The sequence below is a fragment of the Taeniopygia guttata genome, chromosome W, assembly GCF_048771995.1.
Source record: "Taeniopygia guttata chromosome W, bTaeGut7.mat, whole genome shotgun sequence".
Classification (NCBI taxonomy): domain Eukaryota; kingdom Metazoa; phylum Chordata; class Aves; order Passeriformes; family Estrildidae; genus Taeniopygia; species Taeniopygia guttata.
The window spans coordinates 23,463,959-23,482,520 of NC_133064.1; the positions used below are offsets into that span (position 1 = coordinate 23,463,959).

The following is an 18,562-nucleotide window of genomic DNA, read 5'->3' on the forward strand; positions in this document are numbered from 1 at the left end:
CATAGAACACAGAAATATCTAAAAGCATTGTTTCAACCCTGTGACATAAAGATGATTAAGCAGCAGTACATTTTTTAGCAGCACTTGTAAAAATATGAAAAGGACCTTTGAAGAAATGGCAAATCTTCACTCATATTTCAGATTATAGCAGCAGAGAGCACAGAGACTTGTAGTGATCAATGAAAACCTGTGTTTAAAGTTCTGCACTGTACAGATAATGAAATCCTAGAATAACAATCCACATAAAGAAGAAGTAGCATTCAGCATTATATTCCGCAGTGAAATTATAACTTTTTTTTTAAAATAACGAAGCCTTTTAAGGTAATATTTGAAGACTCAAAAGGTGTTTCTGCACAAGTCTTAAAAACACACACTCATTTGTCCTAGAACTAAAATATGCAATTACATATGTGGTGCTTAATTTTAGAAAGCTAATCCTTTAAATATATTATAAGCCAACTCAGACATCTCCTTACCACACTTAAATTTTTCTCTCATTCTCTGTGGATGTGTCTATCTGGACCTTAATAAAGCCTTGATGCTGTCTCCCACAGCATTCTTCTGGAAAAGCTGGCAGCCCATGGGTTGAACAGATGCTCTCTTCACTGGGCTAGGAACTGTATGGATGGCCAGGCCCAGAGAGTGGTGGGGAATGGAGCTACATCCAGTTGGCAGCCAGTCACCAGTGGAGTTCCCCAAAGCTCAGTATGGGGGCCAGTCCTATTTAACATCTTCATTGATGACCTAGACAGGGGGATCAAGTGCAACCTCAGTAAGTTTACAGAGGGCACCAAGTTGGGTGGGAGTGTTGATCTGATGGAGGACAGGAAAGTTCTGCAGAGGGATCTGGACAGGCTGGAGCAATAGGACAAGGACAATTGTATGAGGTTCAACAAGGCCAAGTGCCAGGTCCTGCTCTTAGGTCCCAACCCCATGCAGCTCCAGGCTGGGGCAGAGTGGCTGGAAAGCTGCCCACAGGAAAAGGACCTGGAGGTGCTGAGCGACAGCAGCTGAACATGAGCCAGTGTGTGCCCAGGTGGGCAAGAAGGACAATGGCATCCTGGCTTGGATCAGAAATGGTGTGACCAGCAGGACCAGGGCAGTGATTGTCCCTCTGTACTCGGCACTGGTGAGGCCACACCTCAAGTGCTGTGTCCAATTCTGGGCCCCTCATTGCAAGAAAGACATTGTGGTGCTGGAGTGAGTCCAGAGAAGGGCAACAAAGCTGTGTCTGGAGCACAAGAAGTGGCTGAGGGAGCTGGGGGTGTTTAGCCTGGAGAAAAGGAGGCTCAGGGAGTACCTTCTTAATCTCTACAACTCCCTGAAAGGAGGGTGAAGCCAGGTGGAGGTTGGGCTCTTCTCCCATTGAACAAGCAATAGGACAAGAGGAAATGGCCTCAAGTTGTTTTAGGGAAGGTTTAGATTAGATATTTGGAAAAAAAAAATCTTCACAGAAAGTGTTATCAAGCACTGGAAAAGGCTGCCCAGGGCAGTGGTAGAGTCACCATCCCTGAAGGCATTTAAAAAACATGTAGATGTGGATCTTGAGGACATGGTTTAGTAGTGGACCTGGCAGTGATGGGTTAATGGTTGGACTTGATGATCTTAGAGTTCTTTTCTAACCTAAATGGTCTTATGAACTGTAAAACTGGTAACATGTTTAATCTCAAGATAATTGATCAGTATAGCTATAAGCAGCAGACAAGGTATTCATCGAAGCTCTGAAATTTCATTTCATAGCAAACATGACCTCTCCATTGCAGGCACAAACTTGAATGGAGAAGTTTAATGCATTCCTCAACAACATACATTTACATTAAAACCAGGATAAAAGGCATTCACAGATGTTAAAACCAGAAGCAAAAAAAAAGTGCTATAATTAATTCTGACCTGCAAAAAACAGGCCATAAAAATTCAGCATAAGACCCCTTAACAAAAGTACTGTGAAAAAACTCCTATAACTTTCCTCTGAGCTAGAGTGCATCTTTCAGAAAAATGTTCTAAGATCAGGAGAGAGTAAAAAAATGTTGCTTCTTTCTTGCAAATGCCAAAAGGGACTGTTGGGATGGTCCAGTCTTAACGATCACATACTACAGTTTTCCCAGTCATATAATAGCCTAACGAACTTTCAAACCTGTATATAAAATTTGCTTAAAATGCTACTTGTTTTTTTTTACAGTAGAATGCAAGGCTTATCCATGTGCACAATAACAGGATCATTTTAAAATTTAAAGTTTACTGAAACAATTCAACAAGTTATATAGACTTTCAGTATATGTAGCATTAATTTTAGCTTAAAATAAGTTGATTTTACTGAGTTTTATAACCAATGAGCATTAGTCCCTTAAGCAGAATAGCTATCTAAATGGTTTTTGAAGTATCTGAACTAATCTTAGTTTAAACAGGATTTCAGCTAAATCACAGCAATGATGTTGTATGTGACAAAGCCAGGAGAACACATTTTCTTGGGGAAGGATGAGAAAGGAGAAACAAAGGACAAGAAATACATGGAGGTGAAAGAAGGAAAGATAAACCAAAATATACTAAGCTACATGGAATAGGAAGGATGCAAGAAGAAATGGAATAATGATGCTAAAAGGCAGCCCTAGAAAATATTTGCTAAAAACTATTAAGAAATATATGATGAACTAAATAATGTTAATGAAAATTACATCTTCTAGTGTAGTAAAACAGTTATAAGTAAAAATGGCATGGAGTAAAACTGGATGCGATTTCTCTCAATTAGAGTGAGGACATTGTGGAAATGACATTAATATTTTCTATCAGTTATTGACAAATACACCTTGGCTTATTAAGAGATATATTTTTGAATTATGAACCCTAATTTATGAACACTGGAATCCGCCTAATAATATCCTAGTAAGTAGGCTACCAGGAAGTTGGACAAAAAAATGTAAAACTAAAAATACACATGAAAAAATCTGAAGTTCAGACACTTTCTCCAAAATCTGCATGGATGATCACTCAAAACTTGATTTGTAAGAGAAACATAGTTATCCTTTCCATGAAACTTATTTCTAGTATCATTGTAAGAATCATATTCTAGATAGAATAGCAAAGAGACTGATATCATATTCAAACTTTTTTTTCCTCTGGAAACTATGTCCTAAGTTATTTCAAAATATGTAAGAAATATATGACTTCATAAAATACAAAATACACAAAAACACTGCAGAAAAGCTATAAATCTGAATTTAAAATGAATGCATTGCTCATGTCTGACGCTTCTAGTAGAATCATGCCAACTGGATTAGAGTAAATAAAACCTTTACGCATTACTAAAATATACTATATAAATAACCACATACAATACAGACTACAAAAAAGCCTACTTCAGAAACATTTTAGAAAGCATACATACACTGTATATAGCTCTGAGGGCTCTAAATTTACCAGTTTTTTGCACATAGAATTGTGTGATTTCAAAGTCTATCCTTAGGAGCTGAACTCCATCAGAAAGTTTTCCATATGCCTTATAATGAACGTTCATCTGAAAATCTTTAGACTAAGCTGACAGCAAAGATGTCAAATTTTTCTGACTCTAGATACCTATTATTGTTAGAACTGGAAACGTTGCCTGTTCTGAATATCAAAAAGGGATAGTGGAAATGTTCATATTTCCAGGATAAAGAGAAAATATTTAACAAGAAGGCTAACATTTTACAAATAAGCAATACTCATGCTGAATTGTTAAGTCTTTAAGGGTCAATACAATCAAGTTAGTAGAGACCAGACATAGCAAAATAAATTCATCATACAGATATCAACTCAGTACACATGCACATAAACTTTGCTATACATTCACAAATATTTCTAAATCAGTTCTTATCAGATAAACATTGTAAGAAAACATTTTATTCTCAAGTTAATGAGCAATGATATACCCAGAACTGCATTCATAAATAATCCTGTATACAGTTAAAATCCTCTCCTCCTGACACTTTATCTGCCTATTTTTGAGACATGACAGCTCTATAAACATAGCTACATAAGAAATCTAAATGTTAAACAATAAAAAAGAACCCTGACCAGTTAGTAACATTGATTTCACAATGTGAAATTATCTACTTCAGTCTGAAACCAAAGAAACTAAAATTATAGCACCAAGAATAAAAAAGCGTTAAATCTGCGAAAGAGACAATCAAATGTCAAACCTACGATCTGTTATTAATGAATTCCTGTTTATATGACTAATTTGATAATGCCAGTCTACTCTTTACATTTCTTTCCCCTTTCTGCATACACTGGACCATAAGAGACAACACTATCTGAATTCTCCTAAAGATAGAACATTTTAATAATCTTATTAAACACAGTCTAAAGTATGGAGGCTTCCCAACAGAGCTGTATTTATAGTATAAGAGGCAGATGGGGCTTTGTAACTGCCTTATCTCATCATGTAACAATATCCCTTAGAAAAAACACATTTCATTTCATTTCCAAATAAAAACATAAAGGAATCTTAGGGCTTGTATACATAGTATTTCACAACACTTCAGCTACAACAATTTCGTTACAGCAGTACCATTCCCTTACACAGACACACCTAATCATTCATATCATAGTTATGTTTAACTAGATAAATTATCAGATTAAACTCATGTAACTGAAGTAAATTTTAAGACTATTTATGTGTTCCCACATTAGGAACTTGCATTGGAATAAACAAATAATTTTAGTTACACTGTAACAAAATTTCCAATAACCACAATCCCATAGACAAATTTCACTTTGTTTCCCAAAATCACCATATAAGCAAGACTATAAACTATCACACATTTGTGTTTCATTTCTAACCATAGGAATAACAAATCTAAAAGAACAGGCATATACAAGATATAATGCAATTAACATTAAAAAAGACAACTTACCTTTATTAGATTTGGATGACTTGTTCTTGCTAGGTTTAAAACAAGAGCCCCTTGATTTATCTTCTCTATCCTTAATAAATTTCTGCACATCATCCAGTGAAAGTTTTTGAAGGACAACTATAGGCTTAGCTCCTTTATTTAGATCTTCAACTAGCCCAATCTTCTCTACTTTGTCCTGTTCACCTTTAAATTCAGTTTTCCTTGATTCCTGAGTGACACTGACATCTTTATCACGCTTGATTTTTGGAATGACAAAATGTTTCAATGTGCCAGATCTTGCCCCCAACAAATAACTGGGAAACTCTGCTTTACTGTCAGCCTGTGCTTTATTACTATTTACTTTACTCTTGTTACCATCTGTCCTTTGTTCATCCTTGCTGTTTTGTGATTTAAAGCCAGGTTTATCAGGTCTTGATTTATTAGAATCTCCTCTACCTTCCTGTTTAATGCGAGGGCTGTCAGGTCTTGATTTCTGATCCCCAGAAGAAAACCTTTCCTTTGATTCACCAGACTCATGTCTATGTTTCCTTGTAAATTTCTCAGGTTTTGAACTATCAGATTTAATACCATGTTTAGAATCATGTTCATTTTTGTTTGAGGATCTCAAATATTCAGGTCTTCTGATCTTGGATGGATCTCCTCTGTATCTCTCTGACTCCCCCCTGTCCTCTGATTTTTGTTTGAGGCTATCATGGTCACGCCTTGGTGTATCAGAAACTGAGCGCCCATCAGGCCTCAGTTTTGCTGGATCGGATCTACTTTCAGACTTTGTCCTTGAAGGATCAGATTTCACATCTATTTTATGCCTAGATATTTCTATTTTCTTATCTGATACTGGTTTACTTGAGTCCCTTCTGTTATCATGTCTATGTTTTGGAATTTCAGGCCTGTCTTCATTCTTCTGTTTCGGTGTTTCAGGCCTCTGCCTTATTTCCTCTTTGCCATTATTTTGTTTTCCATCATTTTGTTTCATCTCCATTTGCCTGCTCTGGTTTTGTTTTGATTCTGTTTGTCTGTTCTCATTTTGTTTCACTTCCGTTTGTCTGCTTTCATGCTTGCTTTCACGTTTAGCTTCTACCTGTTTCTTCTCATTTTGCTTACTTTCCAACTGCTTGCTCACATTTTGCTGAAATTCAATTTGTCTGTTTTCATTTTGCTGGATATCTGTCTTTTGAGCCCCAAAGTCTGACATTTTCCTAAAAATCTCAGGGTGGTTTTCAGGTTTAAATTTAAGAACTCCAACTGTGTCTTCTTGGGGAACACACACAAACACATCATTATACTGCTTAATTTCTTCATGTTTTTTGATGATGTCCAGATCTTGAGTTACTGTTGCCTGAGAGTCTGCTCTTCCTGCTTGCTGCAGATCAATACTAACCATCAGTGCTGGCCTTGCCTCATTTCCTGCAGAACCTGTCTCCTGAGAAGCTGCTCTATTTCCTACAGTAGCACCTCCAACCTCCTGTGGTTTGTTTTCCTGTTTTCGCTTCTTCAGAGGCTTATCTACAAATTAAAAGAGAAACATCACAAATGCTATATATTAGAAATAGGCAAATGTCCAAGCAAAAATGTCCATTCCCCTCCACTCCCACCAATTAATCCTCCTCCACATGTATGTGCACACAAACAACAAAACCCACTGAATTTAAAAGCAAGAATAGAACTTCTCTAATACTTTTTAATGTGTTCATTATCAATCTACCATATGTGTCAATTGATCATTAAAAAACATCTTCAAAACATATGAAATGAGTTCCTGTACAATTCCCAAGAGAACCATCTAATAAAGAAGCTGCAATAATGGCCAAAAAAAAAAAATCCTTTACAGTTGAAGCAAGTTTTGAGGAATACTACTATAAAAGATTCTCCTTTGCAGATCAAGCCTGGTTCATTATACATGAACTATGCAAGGATCTGCAATGATTAGGAGACAGAGCTCCCTACTTGATTCAGTTGGGCTTTGCATATATTGTAGCCAGGGAACACATGAACAATGAACAAAAATTATTAAAATAAGTCCAACACTCCATGCTTCTCTTTGAAACAAGGAGTATACCAAGAGTTGGAGTCTATACCATAGCACATATGAATGGGGGATGGGGGGGAGGCACTACACACTTAAAAGCTTCAGTATTTTCCCCTTGCAACCATAATGCTTTTCATGGATTAAAAAAAAAAATTCAGTGATAATTTTATGTAGTGTCAAGAACTTGACTCTACAATAATCCTTTCAGTTTACATTTAAAAAAAAATCATTAAAAGTAGAATACAGAAAAATAGAAAGTGAGCCAAGTACTCCCTCCTGTAATTTGGTAGAATTCATAGAAATGAGAAGCACATGAAAATATCTATTCATTTAAAACACAACCTATTTATATTACCAACATGATACTCTAAAATTAATTTCTACCATGAAACTCAAAAGCCCTAATTGCACTAAGGCTTATATTCTCATTTTGTAGTTTGTCAATAAGATATTTTCTCTGTAATCAGAGAATATGACTTTAAGTCTAAGTAATGACCAAACACAGGTTGAAAAGTCTATCAAAATGTCTAGACCACAAATACAATATAAGAAAAATAACTTATTTTGTGCTTAGATTTATGGTGCCTTTTCACCAGATGCAATGAGCCAGCTCTCCTTTTGGGAGCAGGGGAAAAGTAAGGAGGATGCAATCAAGGAAGAAGGAATTAAACTCTTAACAAAAATACCCCCAACCTCTCAAATTGCAAACCAGAATTATAACTATGACTTCTAATTTCCTCTATACTTGTAGAAGATTCTGATTCAAAAGAATTAAAATTTTTAAGGACCATCTCCAAAATTAACATCAGAACACAGTAACAAGTAGTAAGATAGTCAACTCCAGTGATGTGAACAGGTTTGTGGGTTTTTTCTGTCATTTTAATTCTCAAATCTATTTGTATATCTCTAGCTTCCTAAAACTCCAAAATGATGTATAACATTTAATGTCTGAAAGACAGTAAAGACAAATACAATAAACTCCACGCAGAAACTGGTCAACTGCAAATAAGGAACTTTTCAAAGTACGAACACTTGCCAACTTTATGATAGACATGTGAACCAAAATTAATTTGATTAATTGAAAGTGCAGCTTTTTAGCATGGCGGTTTTTCTTTTTTCTGTCCAACAACAACAAAAGCTGTTGGATTTATATGAGAGCTTATATAGATTAACTTCCTTACACTACTTATTAAAACAAATGTGGGGGGTTTTTTAAACCTTCATACAATGACAAAAAATATTTTTCTCCCTGTGAGTAAGAGGGCTTTGACCTCATTAAGCTTCATAGCAGGTCTTAGGAATGACCATGAAGTAGAAGTTTCCAAACTGAGAGATTTCAAATTTGATTATTTTTTTTAAACATATATATATTAATATACATATATACACACACATATCACTACATTATTTCTCAATTAAAACTGTTGAAATTTTGAAACACAAATTGAGAAACTTGTGTTCTTATGAAAAAGTCAGTCAACTTTTTCATTTTAATACAGAAATGTCAGTCACACTGAAAAAGTCCTGTAAAGCTCTGATGGTGGATCTAGCTTTTAAGACATTACTGCTACCAGTATCACCTGTAGCAGAAGGGAACACACATTCACATTTCTACAAGTGTGTTTCATTGTCTAGTGCATCAGATTACAGCACTAGTAAAGATGGTTTGCATTAACCTAATCTAACCAAGCCAGCTAAGAACCAAGCAAAGGTTTTCTTCTGCTACCCCTACTATAAGAGCAAGGCAAATAGTAAGATGTGATGCCTTAAATTGGTGTAGCTAGATCAACAACAACTCACCTTTCAGAGCCCTCATGCTGAGGGCTGTAAGATTAAACAACCAAAACAATTCAAGTATGATCAATTTTCTCTCTTGAACTTCCATGGGCTCAAAATGCTGCTGTTCACCATCATCCAAAATATCAAATTGTAAGTTGAGAACATATAAATATATGATTGCATCATAATTTGTCACATTCCCTCTAAATACAGAGCTCATTTGATGCACCTTCTTTGCTTCTCTTGACAACTCGGTACTGATGTTTAGTAAGTTATAACCACAACTTGTTGATATCTTATGTGAGAAGAAAGGGGTGCCTTCAATGTTTTCTTTTATTAAATGATTGCAGATGGAGTTACAGATTATTCAGAGATTTCTTGATATTTCCAGTGCATCTTGAGGGTGGTCCTCAGAACTAGACTTAACAATGACAGTTTTGCCTCTATGAAAGTTCTGGACCTAGGACAAAAAAAGCTGACCCAAGTCTATGAAAAAAACCAAGTTTGCAGACAATACAAAACTAGGAGAACTTGTTGACTCCCTTGAAGGCAGAGAGGCCCTGCAGAGAGACCCAGACAAATGAAGGGGCTGGGCAATCATCAACCATATCAAGTTCAACAAGGCCAAGTGCTGGATTCTGCACCTGGGATGGGGCAACCCCAGATGTATGGATAGACTGGGGAACGAGAGGCCTGAAGAGCAGCTGTGGGAACAGACCTGAGGGTTCTGGTTGATGACCAGTTGAACATGAATCAGCAGTGCCCTGGCAGCCAGGAGGACCAACCATGTTCTCGAGTACATCAAGAACAGCATCACAAGCCAGTCGAGGGAGGGGATTGTCCTGCCCTGCACTGATGTGGCCTCACCTTGACTACTGGGGGCAGTTTTGGGCACCACAGTATAAGGAAGACATTACACTATTGGAGAGTGTCCAAAGGAGGTCACAAGGATGGTGATGGGCCTGAGGGGAAGCCATATGAGGAGCATCTGAGGTCACTTGGCTTGTTCAGCCTGAAGAAGAAGAGACTGAGGGAAAATCTCACCAGAATCTGCAGCTTCCTCCCAAGGGGCAGCAGAGATGCAGGCGCTGAGTTCTGCTCTCTGGTGACCAATGACAGGACCCAAGGGAACAGCTGGAACTCTGTATGGGGAGGTTTAGGTTGGATATCAGGAAAAGGTTCTTCACACAGAGGGTGGTCAGGCACTGAACAGGCTCCCCAGGGAAGTGGTCACAGCCCCAAGGCTGCCAGAGCTCAAGAAGCACTTGGACAATGCTCTCAGGAAATGGGTGGGATTGCTGGGGTGTCCTGTGCAGGGCCAGGAGTTGGACTTGATGATTCTTGTGGGTCCCTTCCAGCTCAGGATATTCTATGAAAATATCAGGTTGAACTAGTGCATTAAAGGTAGGATGAGTATATAGTACCACTGTCTTCACTGAGCATAATGGAAAAACTCCACTGAATGGGCACAAATACTTTTTTGGTTGCCATCATAGATGAAGAAATATGAAAGGTGAAAAACACCATTGGGCTTTATCAAATTCTGAACTCACTTTGAACTATATGAGAATAATCAATAGAGTATCAAGAGAAATGAGGAGAGTAATTAACCTCTGAAAACAGATGCCTTCAAGTCTTCTCTTTTACAATCAAATATATGCAAGTTTGCATAAATCTGTCTTGTTAAGGCATGAGTCCCAAGACCCCATAGGGTCTTAATGAACAGATGAATTTAGAACTTTACAATATCCATTCAAATATTCTTCATAATCTTCAAGACGTCAGTATCCAAGCTTCGTACACTTCATTCCGTAGATGACAGAATTTATTATCAGGATCTAGGAGTTTGCAAAAATATCAGACTAACATTTTTCTTTCAAATCCTGCAGACCAAGGTTCAGAGCTTGCCACAGTTTTGAACAGGTAGGCTCACATGCTCTTGAAACCAATTAAGTGTGATCAGGATCTTTTTGCTTCAATCTTTACAGCAATTTTTGTAATAGAAGGAATATGTAGTAAGCCACAGAAGAGCTTTCTGACTATATTATAGATCAGGTACCCAAGTTTGTTGCTCTCAGATTATTTTATTTTTAAAAATATTATTCACTCCTCCCCCTTCCCTGCCTCCCAAGAACACAGAGACATCAAAAATGAATCTACATTTTGTTCAATTACTTGAACAAATTTATGACTGTTTAGAGTACAGTCTGATCCCAGTTGTTCTCCTGTGTGCATTGGTTTGTCTTGGCAAATTTGCATGGACATTCGCTTTACATTGCAATACGCTCACCAAAAGGCAGTACCTTGGTACTCAGAGCAAGATGATAAACTATCTAATTCTAAAAAATAGCAGAGATGTTCTGTCAAATTAAATGGGTCACTGTGGTGCAAGAAACAAAATATTACAGGAACCACGAGTTTAAAATGGATTTCCAAGCAGTTGTGTCTCACCTGTCCTGTTATGAACAGTATTCCTGGAGACAGGTTGTGGCCTTCATCTTTGGAAATATCTGCATGTCAAAACAATGAGTACTTTCAGATTTAGAAATTAATTACTGCAGAACCTCTGTGCAAAAACACATTGCACTGGAATAACCACAGATACCTTTGAATATATTTCTGATGAAACTGCAAGTCAATTGCAATTTGCAGCATATCCATGCTGAAAATGGATATACTTGGAAGTTGAAATATTAGGGACAGTAGCTGGATGAGGGGAGCTGTATTAAAGAAGTATCTGCATTCTTCCATTTAATCTGAAACCTTTCCAAAGCAGTAGCCAGAACACCACTAGTGCTGAAGTCTCTGATGTTACTGCTTTCTTGCAAATATGATGATTGTCTTAAGTCTCAGATTCAACTTTTTCAACAAATTAGTATAATAGGATGATAGCCTAAAAACCTCTAGAACTGCATGTCCTAGCAGATGGAAATGGGTGTTGTGTAAATACTTGTGAAAAGGTAACAAGCCTAAATAAGAACTACATGCATGGTTGCTGAGCTTTGTTTTAGCAGAATGGTAACACTCTGTTCTATTAATATTGTTTGGTAAACTTTAAAATCCAGAGATTTCTGATTTATCTTGAAGACACAACATATAAATTACCACTTCCCCATTTACACCTTGTAAGGAATTCAGTTAGAGACTTCATATCCAAGATGGATAAATGTGAATGTACTCCTCTTCAGAACCACAAAGACTGATCCTCTAACGCTGAATTCTGTGTGAACCCTTTTGATGACTCCAGTAAAACTGTTTGCATAACAACTAAGAGTGTAATATTTTAAAGCTCTAACACTCTTCAGAGATTACTGGGATATCCCTCCACTCATTTAAAATATCACTTAATTGCATTATTGAAATCAGCAGTGAATAAATTTATCCCAGATATACCAGTCCTAAGCAGTTATTAATTACTGTCAAACCTTCCATTTTTGAACATCAAAGACAAGTCAGCCAGAGGCAAATTATGAGCTTATTTTATTTAAGCTAACAGTCAAGACTAGGAATTTTCAACAAATAACATATAAGCATTATGCCTAAATAAAAAACCTATGTTTACTGGGGCCTGAACTCTGCTGCCAGAGGAATGGAGAAAAATGCTTTGGCAATGTCAATAGTGGCATACTACTTCGCTGCCTTGGACTCCAGCTCGTACTGGAGCTCTAGTATGTCTGGCACAGCAGTGCTCAGTGGTGGAGTCACTTCATTCAAGGCATGATAGTCCACTGTCAATCCCCATTCTCCTTCAGATTTGAGCACAGGCCAAATGGGGCTGTTAAAGGGTGAGTGGGTTTTGCTGACCACCCATTGGCTCTCCAACTCAAGGATCATCTTCCGCCTAGGGGGAGGAACCAAGCATTCCTACCTGAATATAACCTGAGGTTTTGGAACACCACAGGCAGCCTTAACTACTGGATTCCCAGAACACAAGAGCTACAGAACCACCACTGGACCTTCAGAGAAAGACCAGACCCTTCTACAGGATCACTGCTTCAACAGAACCACATCTATCACTTCAACAGGACTACAGCCACCATTTAATCGGACTGCTACCACCACCCTGACCAACAGGGTGTCAGGTTGTATCTTGACTCTGACAGTTAAGCCAGTATTTTCTGCTTTTATCTTAATTTTCCAATTAAATTATAGTTCTGACTTAGAGTCTGCCACTGGTTTGTTTTCAAACTAACACATATTTTGGCGCCCAATGTGTGGCGGTCCAGAGAGAAGTCAGAATTACAATTTCGTATTAACAGAAACCTTATCACCATGATGCTCAACATATTTACATGGGTATTGTACCTTGCTCTCTATATTTTTCCACACATGGGGTACTATTTGCCAGCCATGACGCTCCATTTGAGACTAGGGAATGGTACGAAAATGGCTTTATTGGTTTATTATGTCTACTGCATGATAACCTCCGAGGCAATGAACATAATTCGGAATATATACTCAATTTTGTTTGCCTGTCCTAGTCTGGGCTGCTACGCCTGGGGCCTCCTCAACAATCGCACCCATCCCCGAGGGGGAAGAGTAGAGAATGGTTTCTTCCAGCCTTTCAGGCCAGACACAGAACTTATTGAAAATACTGAGTTCCTTCTGGATATCAAGGATGGCATAATCTTGGTGTTAGTTTTTCTTTGTCTTCTCTTTATGGCCTACACTGTGCACACCATGCTTGGTGTCAGGACAGTGCTTGGTATGGTACATCTTCAGGAAGACGAGAAAAGAAGCAAAGCAATAGGCACCATGTTTATATGAACCATCACTAAGCCAGAAGGACAGCCCAAGTCGGTAGCAGTTGCGCTCATTCAGAAAAAGAAATTGAAAGTAAATCAGTCCGCATACTGACTGACGAAGAAGCGACTGGACCTTTGCACCCAACAGAGGAGACAGAGCCGGAAATCAACACTCAGTCTCTATCCCTGAGTGAGCTGTGTGACCTGCGGAGGGAATTCACCCACCAGACGAACGAGTCCATCCTGACCTGGCTGCTCCACATCTGGGACGCCGCAGCTAATGACACCATTCTGGACGGAAGTGAGGCCAGGCAACTGGGATCCTTGTCCTGGGACGTGGTCATTGACCAGGGGATCGGGAGAACCCAGGAAACTCTCAGCCTCTGGCAGCAACTGCTGGCAAGTGTAAGGGATAGATACCTTTGTAAAGAAGACCTCCAGATGCACCAAAGAAAATAGAGCACAATGGAACAAGGTATCTGATACCTAAGGGAATTAGCCGTGCTGGAGATAATTTTTTCAGAAGATGAGAGATTCCCTAAGAGCCCAGATGGTGTCCAGTGCACGTCATAAATGTAGTCGAGATTCATACAGCTTGGACCAGAGATATAGTCTCATTACCTAGAGATGCTGCAATGGAGGGAAGGAGAGGACAAGGTGGACACGTTGGTCAACAAACTGAGAATTTACAAGGACACTGTTACTGCTCTGTTATGCACCCATGTCTTGTCCATGGAAACAAAACTGGCTGAGCAAGTCTGGAGCTTGATTGAAGAAGGCCATCAGAAACTGAGAAACAAACATGAGGAAGGAATTTACCACATCTTGTCAGAACCAACAAGAGTCTCGGCCATTAGGAGCAGATGTCCCCCAGACAAGGAGAGAGGATACACTCCACAATGTAACCTCTGGTTTTTCCTTCAGGAGCAGGAGCATGGAGAAGACATGAGGAAGTGGGATAGAAAACCCACCTCCTCCTTAGCAGCCTGAGTACATAAATTGAAAAGAGAAATATCTACCACAAGAAGCTCATCTAGTGTCAGTGCTGCTCCGGTCTCGTGTGGAGAGAACTCCAGACAGTATAAGAGCAATAATATGACCTATTGTCTTGAAGGGACCTCAGGAATTTATTTACAGGAAGAGAGCAACATGTACCATGACCAGGAATAGAGGGGCCCTGCCTCTAGCCAGGTAGAGGACAGGGACAATCAGATCTTTTGGACTGTGTGGATCTGATGGCCTGGCATGTCTGACCCACAAAGATATATGGCTTTGGTTGACAGTGGTGCTCAATGTACCCTGATACCATCAAGGTATGTAGGAGCAGAATCCATTTCTATTTCTGGGTGACAAAAGGATCCCAGCAGCTGACCATACTGGAAGCTGAAGTGAGTTTAACTGGGAACAAGTGGCAGAGACACCCCATCGTGACTGGCCCAGAGGCCCCATGCATCCCCAGCATAGACTCTCTCAGGAGTGGGTATTTCAAAGACCCAAGAGGAAATCATTGGGCTTTTGGGATAGCTGCTCTAGAGACAGAAGAAATCAGACAACTAAATATCCTGCCTGGTCGCTCAGATAATCTCTGCTGTGGGATTGCTGAAAGTGGAAGAACAACAGGTACCAATCACCACAGCAACAGTGCACTGTCGGCGATACCGCACTGACAGAGACCCTGTGATTCCCATCCATAAGATGATTCATGAACTGGAGACCCAAGGGGTGGTCAGCAAGGCTCATTCACCCTTCAACAGCCCAATATGGCCAGGACATAAGTTCAATAGAGACTGACAGTAGATTACTGTGGTCTGAATGAAGTCACTCTACCATTAAGTGCTGCTGTGACAGACATGCTGGAGCTTCAGTACAAGCTGGAGTCCAAGGCAGCGAAGTGGTACACAACCATTGATATTGCCAATGCCTTTTTCTCCATTCCTTTGGCAGCAGAGCGCAGGGCCCAGTTTTCCTTCACCTGGAGGGGTGTGCAGTACACCTGGGACCAACTGCCCCAGGGGTGGAAGCACAGTCCCACCATCTGCCATGGACTGATCCAGACTGCACTGGAAAAGGGCAAGGCTCTGGAACACCTACAGAATATAGATGGCATCATCATATGGGGGAACACAGCAGGAGAAGTCTTTGAGAAAGGAGAGAAGATTATCCAAATTCTGCTGAAAGCTTGTTTTGCTATTAGGCAAAGTAAGGTTAAGGGACTTGCTCAAGAAATTCAGTTTCTAGGAGTCATGTGGCAAGATGAACATTGCCAGATCCTGACAGAGGTAATCAATAAAATCACCGCTGTGTCCCCACCTACCAACAGGAAAAAAACTCAGACTTTTCTAGAAGCCATGAGCTTTTGGAGGATACATATCTCAGAGTAGAGCATGATTGTAAATCCTCTTTATCTCATGACTGTCTTGGGGTGATTTTATGATAAGGCTTTATTCTCTGTCTGCTTTACGCCCAGAAAACAACTGCTGTAGCTTTAAGATGGACTGGGGGGGTGGGGCGGGGAGCCTCGGACTCCTGCGTGGGCTCTGTTCAATCTCTCTCTCTCTCCAGTATGGTTGGCAGCTACATGGATTGTTACTTCATTGCCTTTTCTTGCTGGTTTAATTTTTGCCAGTGTAGGCAAGAAGCTTCTGGGTTTTTTGGGTTTTTTTCCCTTCCCCTGGCCTGGAAGCTTTTCACTGGCAAATCTTTTCGGCAGGTTTTTTTTTAGTTGGTTTTTTTTCTCTTTGGCCCAGGGAGCTTGCGGGGCCGCTCTGGCCGGTCCAAACCTCAGAAAGACTGAGACAGCGAAAGAAGGGACATTAAACTCCACCAACTTCACCAGCTGTGAGAAGACCCACGCCAGAAATCCAACAGGTTCCCAGCTGCTGCGTGAACTCTGTTCTCCTCCTCTCACAGAGACAAAGACAGGCAGTCGCCATCTTTGCCTCTCAGACACACAGCAAGGTGAGGGTGGGGTGTAAGGTTCAATTTTCTTTTTTTCCTGTGCTTTGTGGGTATCTTGCTTTGTTAATAAACAGGGGTTTTTTTCACTTTCCTGGTATCCATTTCTCTCACTGGCAGAAGAAAAGGGAGTTATTGAAACCCTCTCTCTTTAGAGAAAAATACTCATTTTAGAGCATTTTTCTCCTAGAATTTGTCTCCAAACAGACAGTGACACGAAATAGAAATTATTTCCAGTGGGGCCCTGAACAACAACAAGCATTCAAACAAATTAAGCAGGAGATTGCCCATGCAGTAGCCCTTGGGCCAGTCAGAACGGGGCAGGATGTGAAGAATGTGCTCTACACTGCAGCCAGGGAGAATGGTCCTTCCTGGAGCCTCTGGCAGAAGGGACCTGGAGAGACTCAAGGATGATTGCTCAGGTTCTGGAATCAGGGATACAAAGGATCTGAGGCCAGCTATACCCCAACCCAGAAAGAGATTCTTGCAGCTTATGAAGGGGTTCGAGCTGCCTCAGAAGTAATTGGCACCAAAGCACAGCTGCTTCTGACACCCTGACTACCAGTGCTGGGTTGGATGTTCTAAGGAAAGGTTCCTGCCACCAACATCACATGGAGCAAGTGGATTGTGCTGATCACACAGCGAGCACGGATAGGACATCTCAATCACTCTGTGATTCTGGAAATTATAACAAACTGGACCGAAGGTGAGACTTTTGAATTATCTTCTGAAGAGGAGGAACAAGTGACACGTGCTAAGGAAGGCCCACCATATAATGAGCTACCAGAGAGTGAGATGATATACCCTCTTCACTGATGGTTCCTGCCAAACTGTAGGGACAAACTGGAAATGGAAAGCTGCTGTATGGAGCCCCACATGACAAGTTGCACAAGCTACCAAGGGAAAAGGTGGATCGAGTCAGGTCACAGAGCTTAAAGCCATCCAGCTGGCTTTGGATATTGTTGAATGAGAGAAGTGGCTGAGGCTCTATCTCTACACCGATTCATGAATGGCAGCTAATGCTCTGTGGGGATGGCTGGATCATTGGAGAAAGGCCAACTAGCAGCGCAGAAGGAAACCCATCTGGGCCGCTGAGATTTGGCAGGACATCGCTGCCCAGGTAGAGAGGCTGTGACAGTTCGACACATGGATGCACACCTACCCAAGAGTTGAGCTAATGAAGAGCATTGTAACAATGAGCAAGTGGATCGAGCTGCCAAGGAGAAGATATCACAGGTGCATCTGGACTGGCAATACAAGGGAGAATTATTTCTAGCTCGTTGGGCCCATGATGCCTCTGGTCATCAGGGGAGAGATGCAACATACCCATGGGCTCATGACTGACAGGTGGACTTAACTATTGACAGTATCTCAGAGGTCATCCATGGCTGCGAGACCTGCGCTGCAGTCAAACAGGCCAAGCGGGAGAAGCCTCTGTGGTATGGTGGACAATAGTCAAAGTATAGGTATGGAGAAGCATGGCAAATTGACTATGTCACCCTTCCCTAAACCCGCCAATGCAAGTGCTATGTGCTGACCATGGTGGAAGCCACCACAGGATGGTTGGAGACCTACCCTGTGCCTCAGGCTACTGCCCGGAACACCATCTTGGGTCTGGAAAAGTAAGTCTGGTAGAGACATGGCACGCCTGAGAGAATCAAGTTGGACAATGAGACCCATTTCAAGAACAGCCTTATAAATGCCTGGGCCAGAGAACATGGTATTGAATGGATATATCATATCCCTTATCATGCACCAGCTGCCGGGAAAGTTGAACGATGCAATGGACTGCTAAAGACAACCCTAAAGGCACTTGGTGGGAGGACTTTCGAAAATTGCAAAGTGAATTTAGCAAAAGCCACCTGGATAGTCAACAAACAAGGCTCCATCAATCCAGCAGGTCCTGCCCAGTCTGAACCATCGCGCACAGTGGATGGAGATAAAGTCCCTGTGGTACACATAAGAATTATTTTAAAAATGACTGTTTAGATTAGTCCCACATCAGGCAATGGCAAACCCATCCATGGGATTGTTTTTGCTCAAGGACCTGGTTACATTTGGTGGGTAATACAGAAAGATGGGGAAACCTGCTGTGTATCACAAGTGTGTGTAAAGTTTTATTGTGTGTATATATATAAGTTTATTTTAAAGAGGGTATTGATTTG

The 18,562-nt window shown here is 40.3% G+C and overlaps 1 protein-coding gene across 3 annotated transcripts in view; it reads right to left on the minus strand.

Annotated features, from left to right (window-relative positions):
* LOC116806872 (nipped-B-like protein) overlaps positions 1 to 18,562 on the minus strand; it is a 162,934-nt gene that overhangs the window by 66,950 nt on the left and 77,422 nt on the right. For all 3 annotated transcript variants that reach the window (XM_032744675.3, XM_032744673.3, XM_032744674.3), the window contains one exon: positions 4,893 to 6,395. In XM_032744675.3, the coding sequence (XP_032600566.1) occupies positions 4,893 to 6,395 (1,503 nt within the window). The remainder of the gene's footprint in view (positions 1 to 4,892; positions 6,396 to 18,562) is intronic.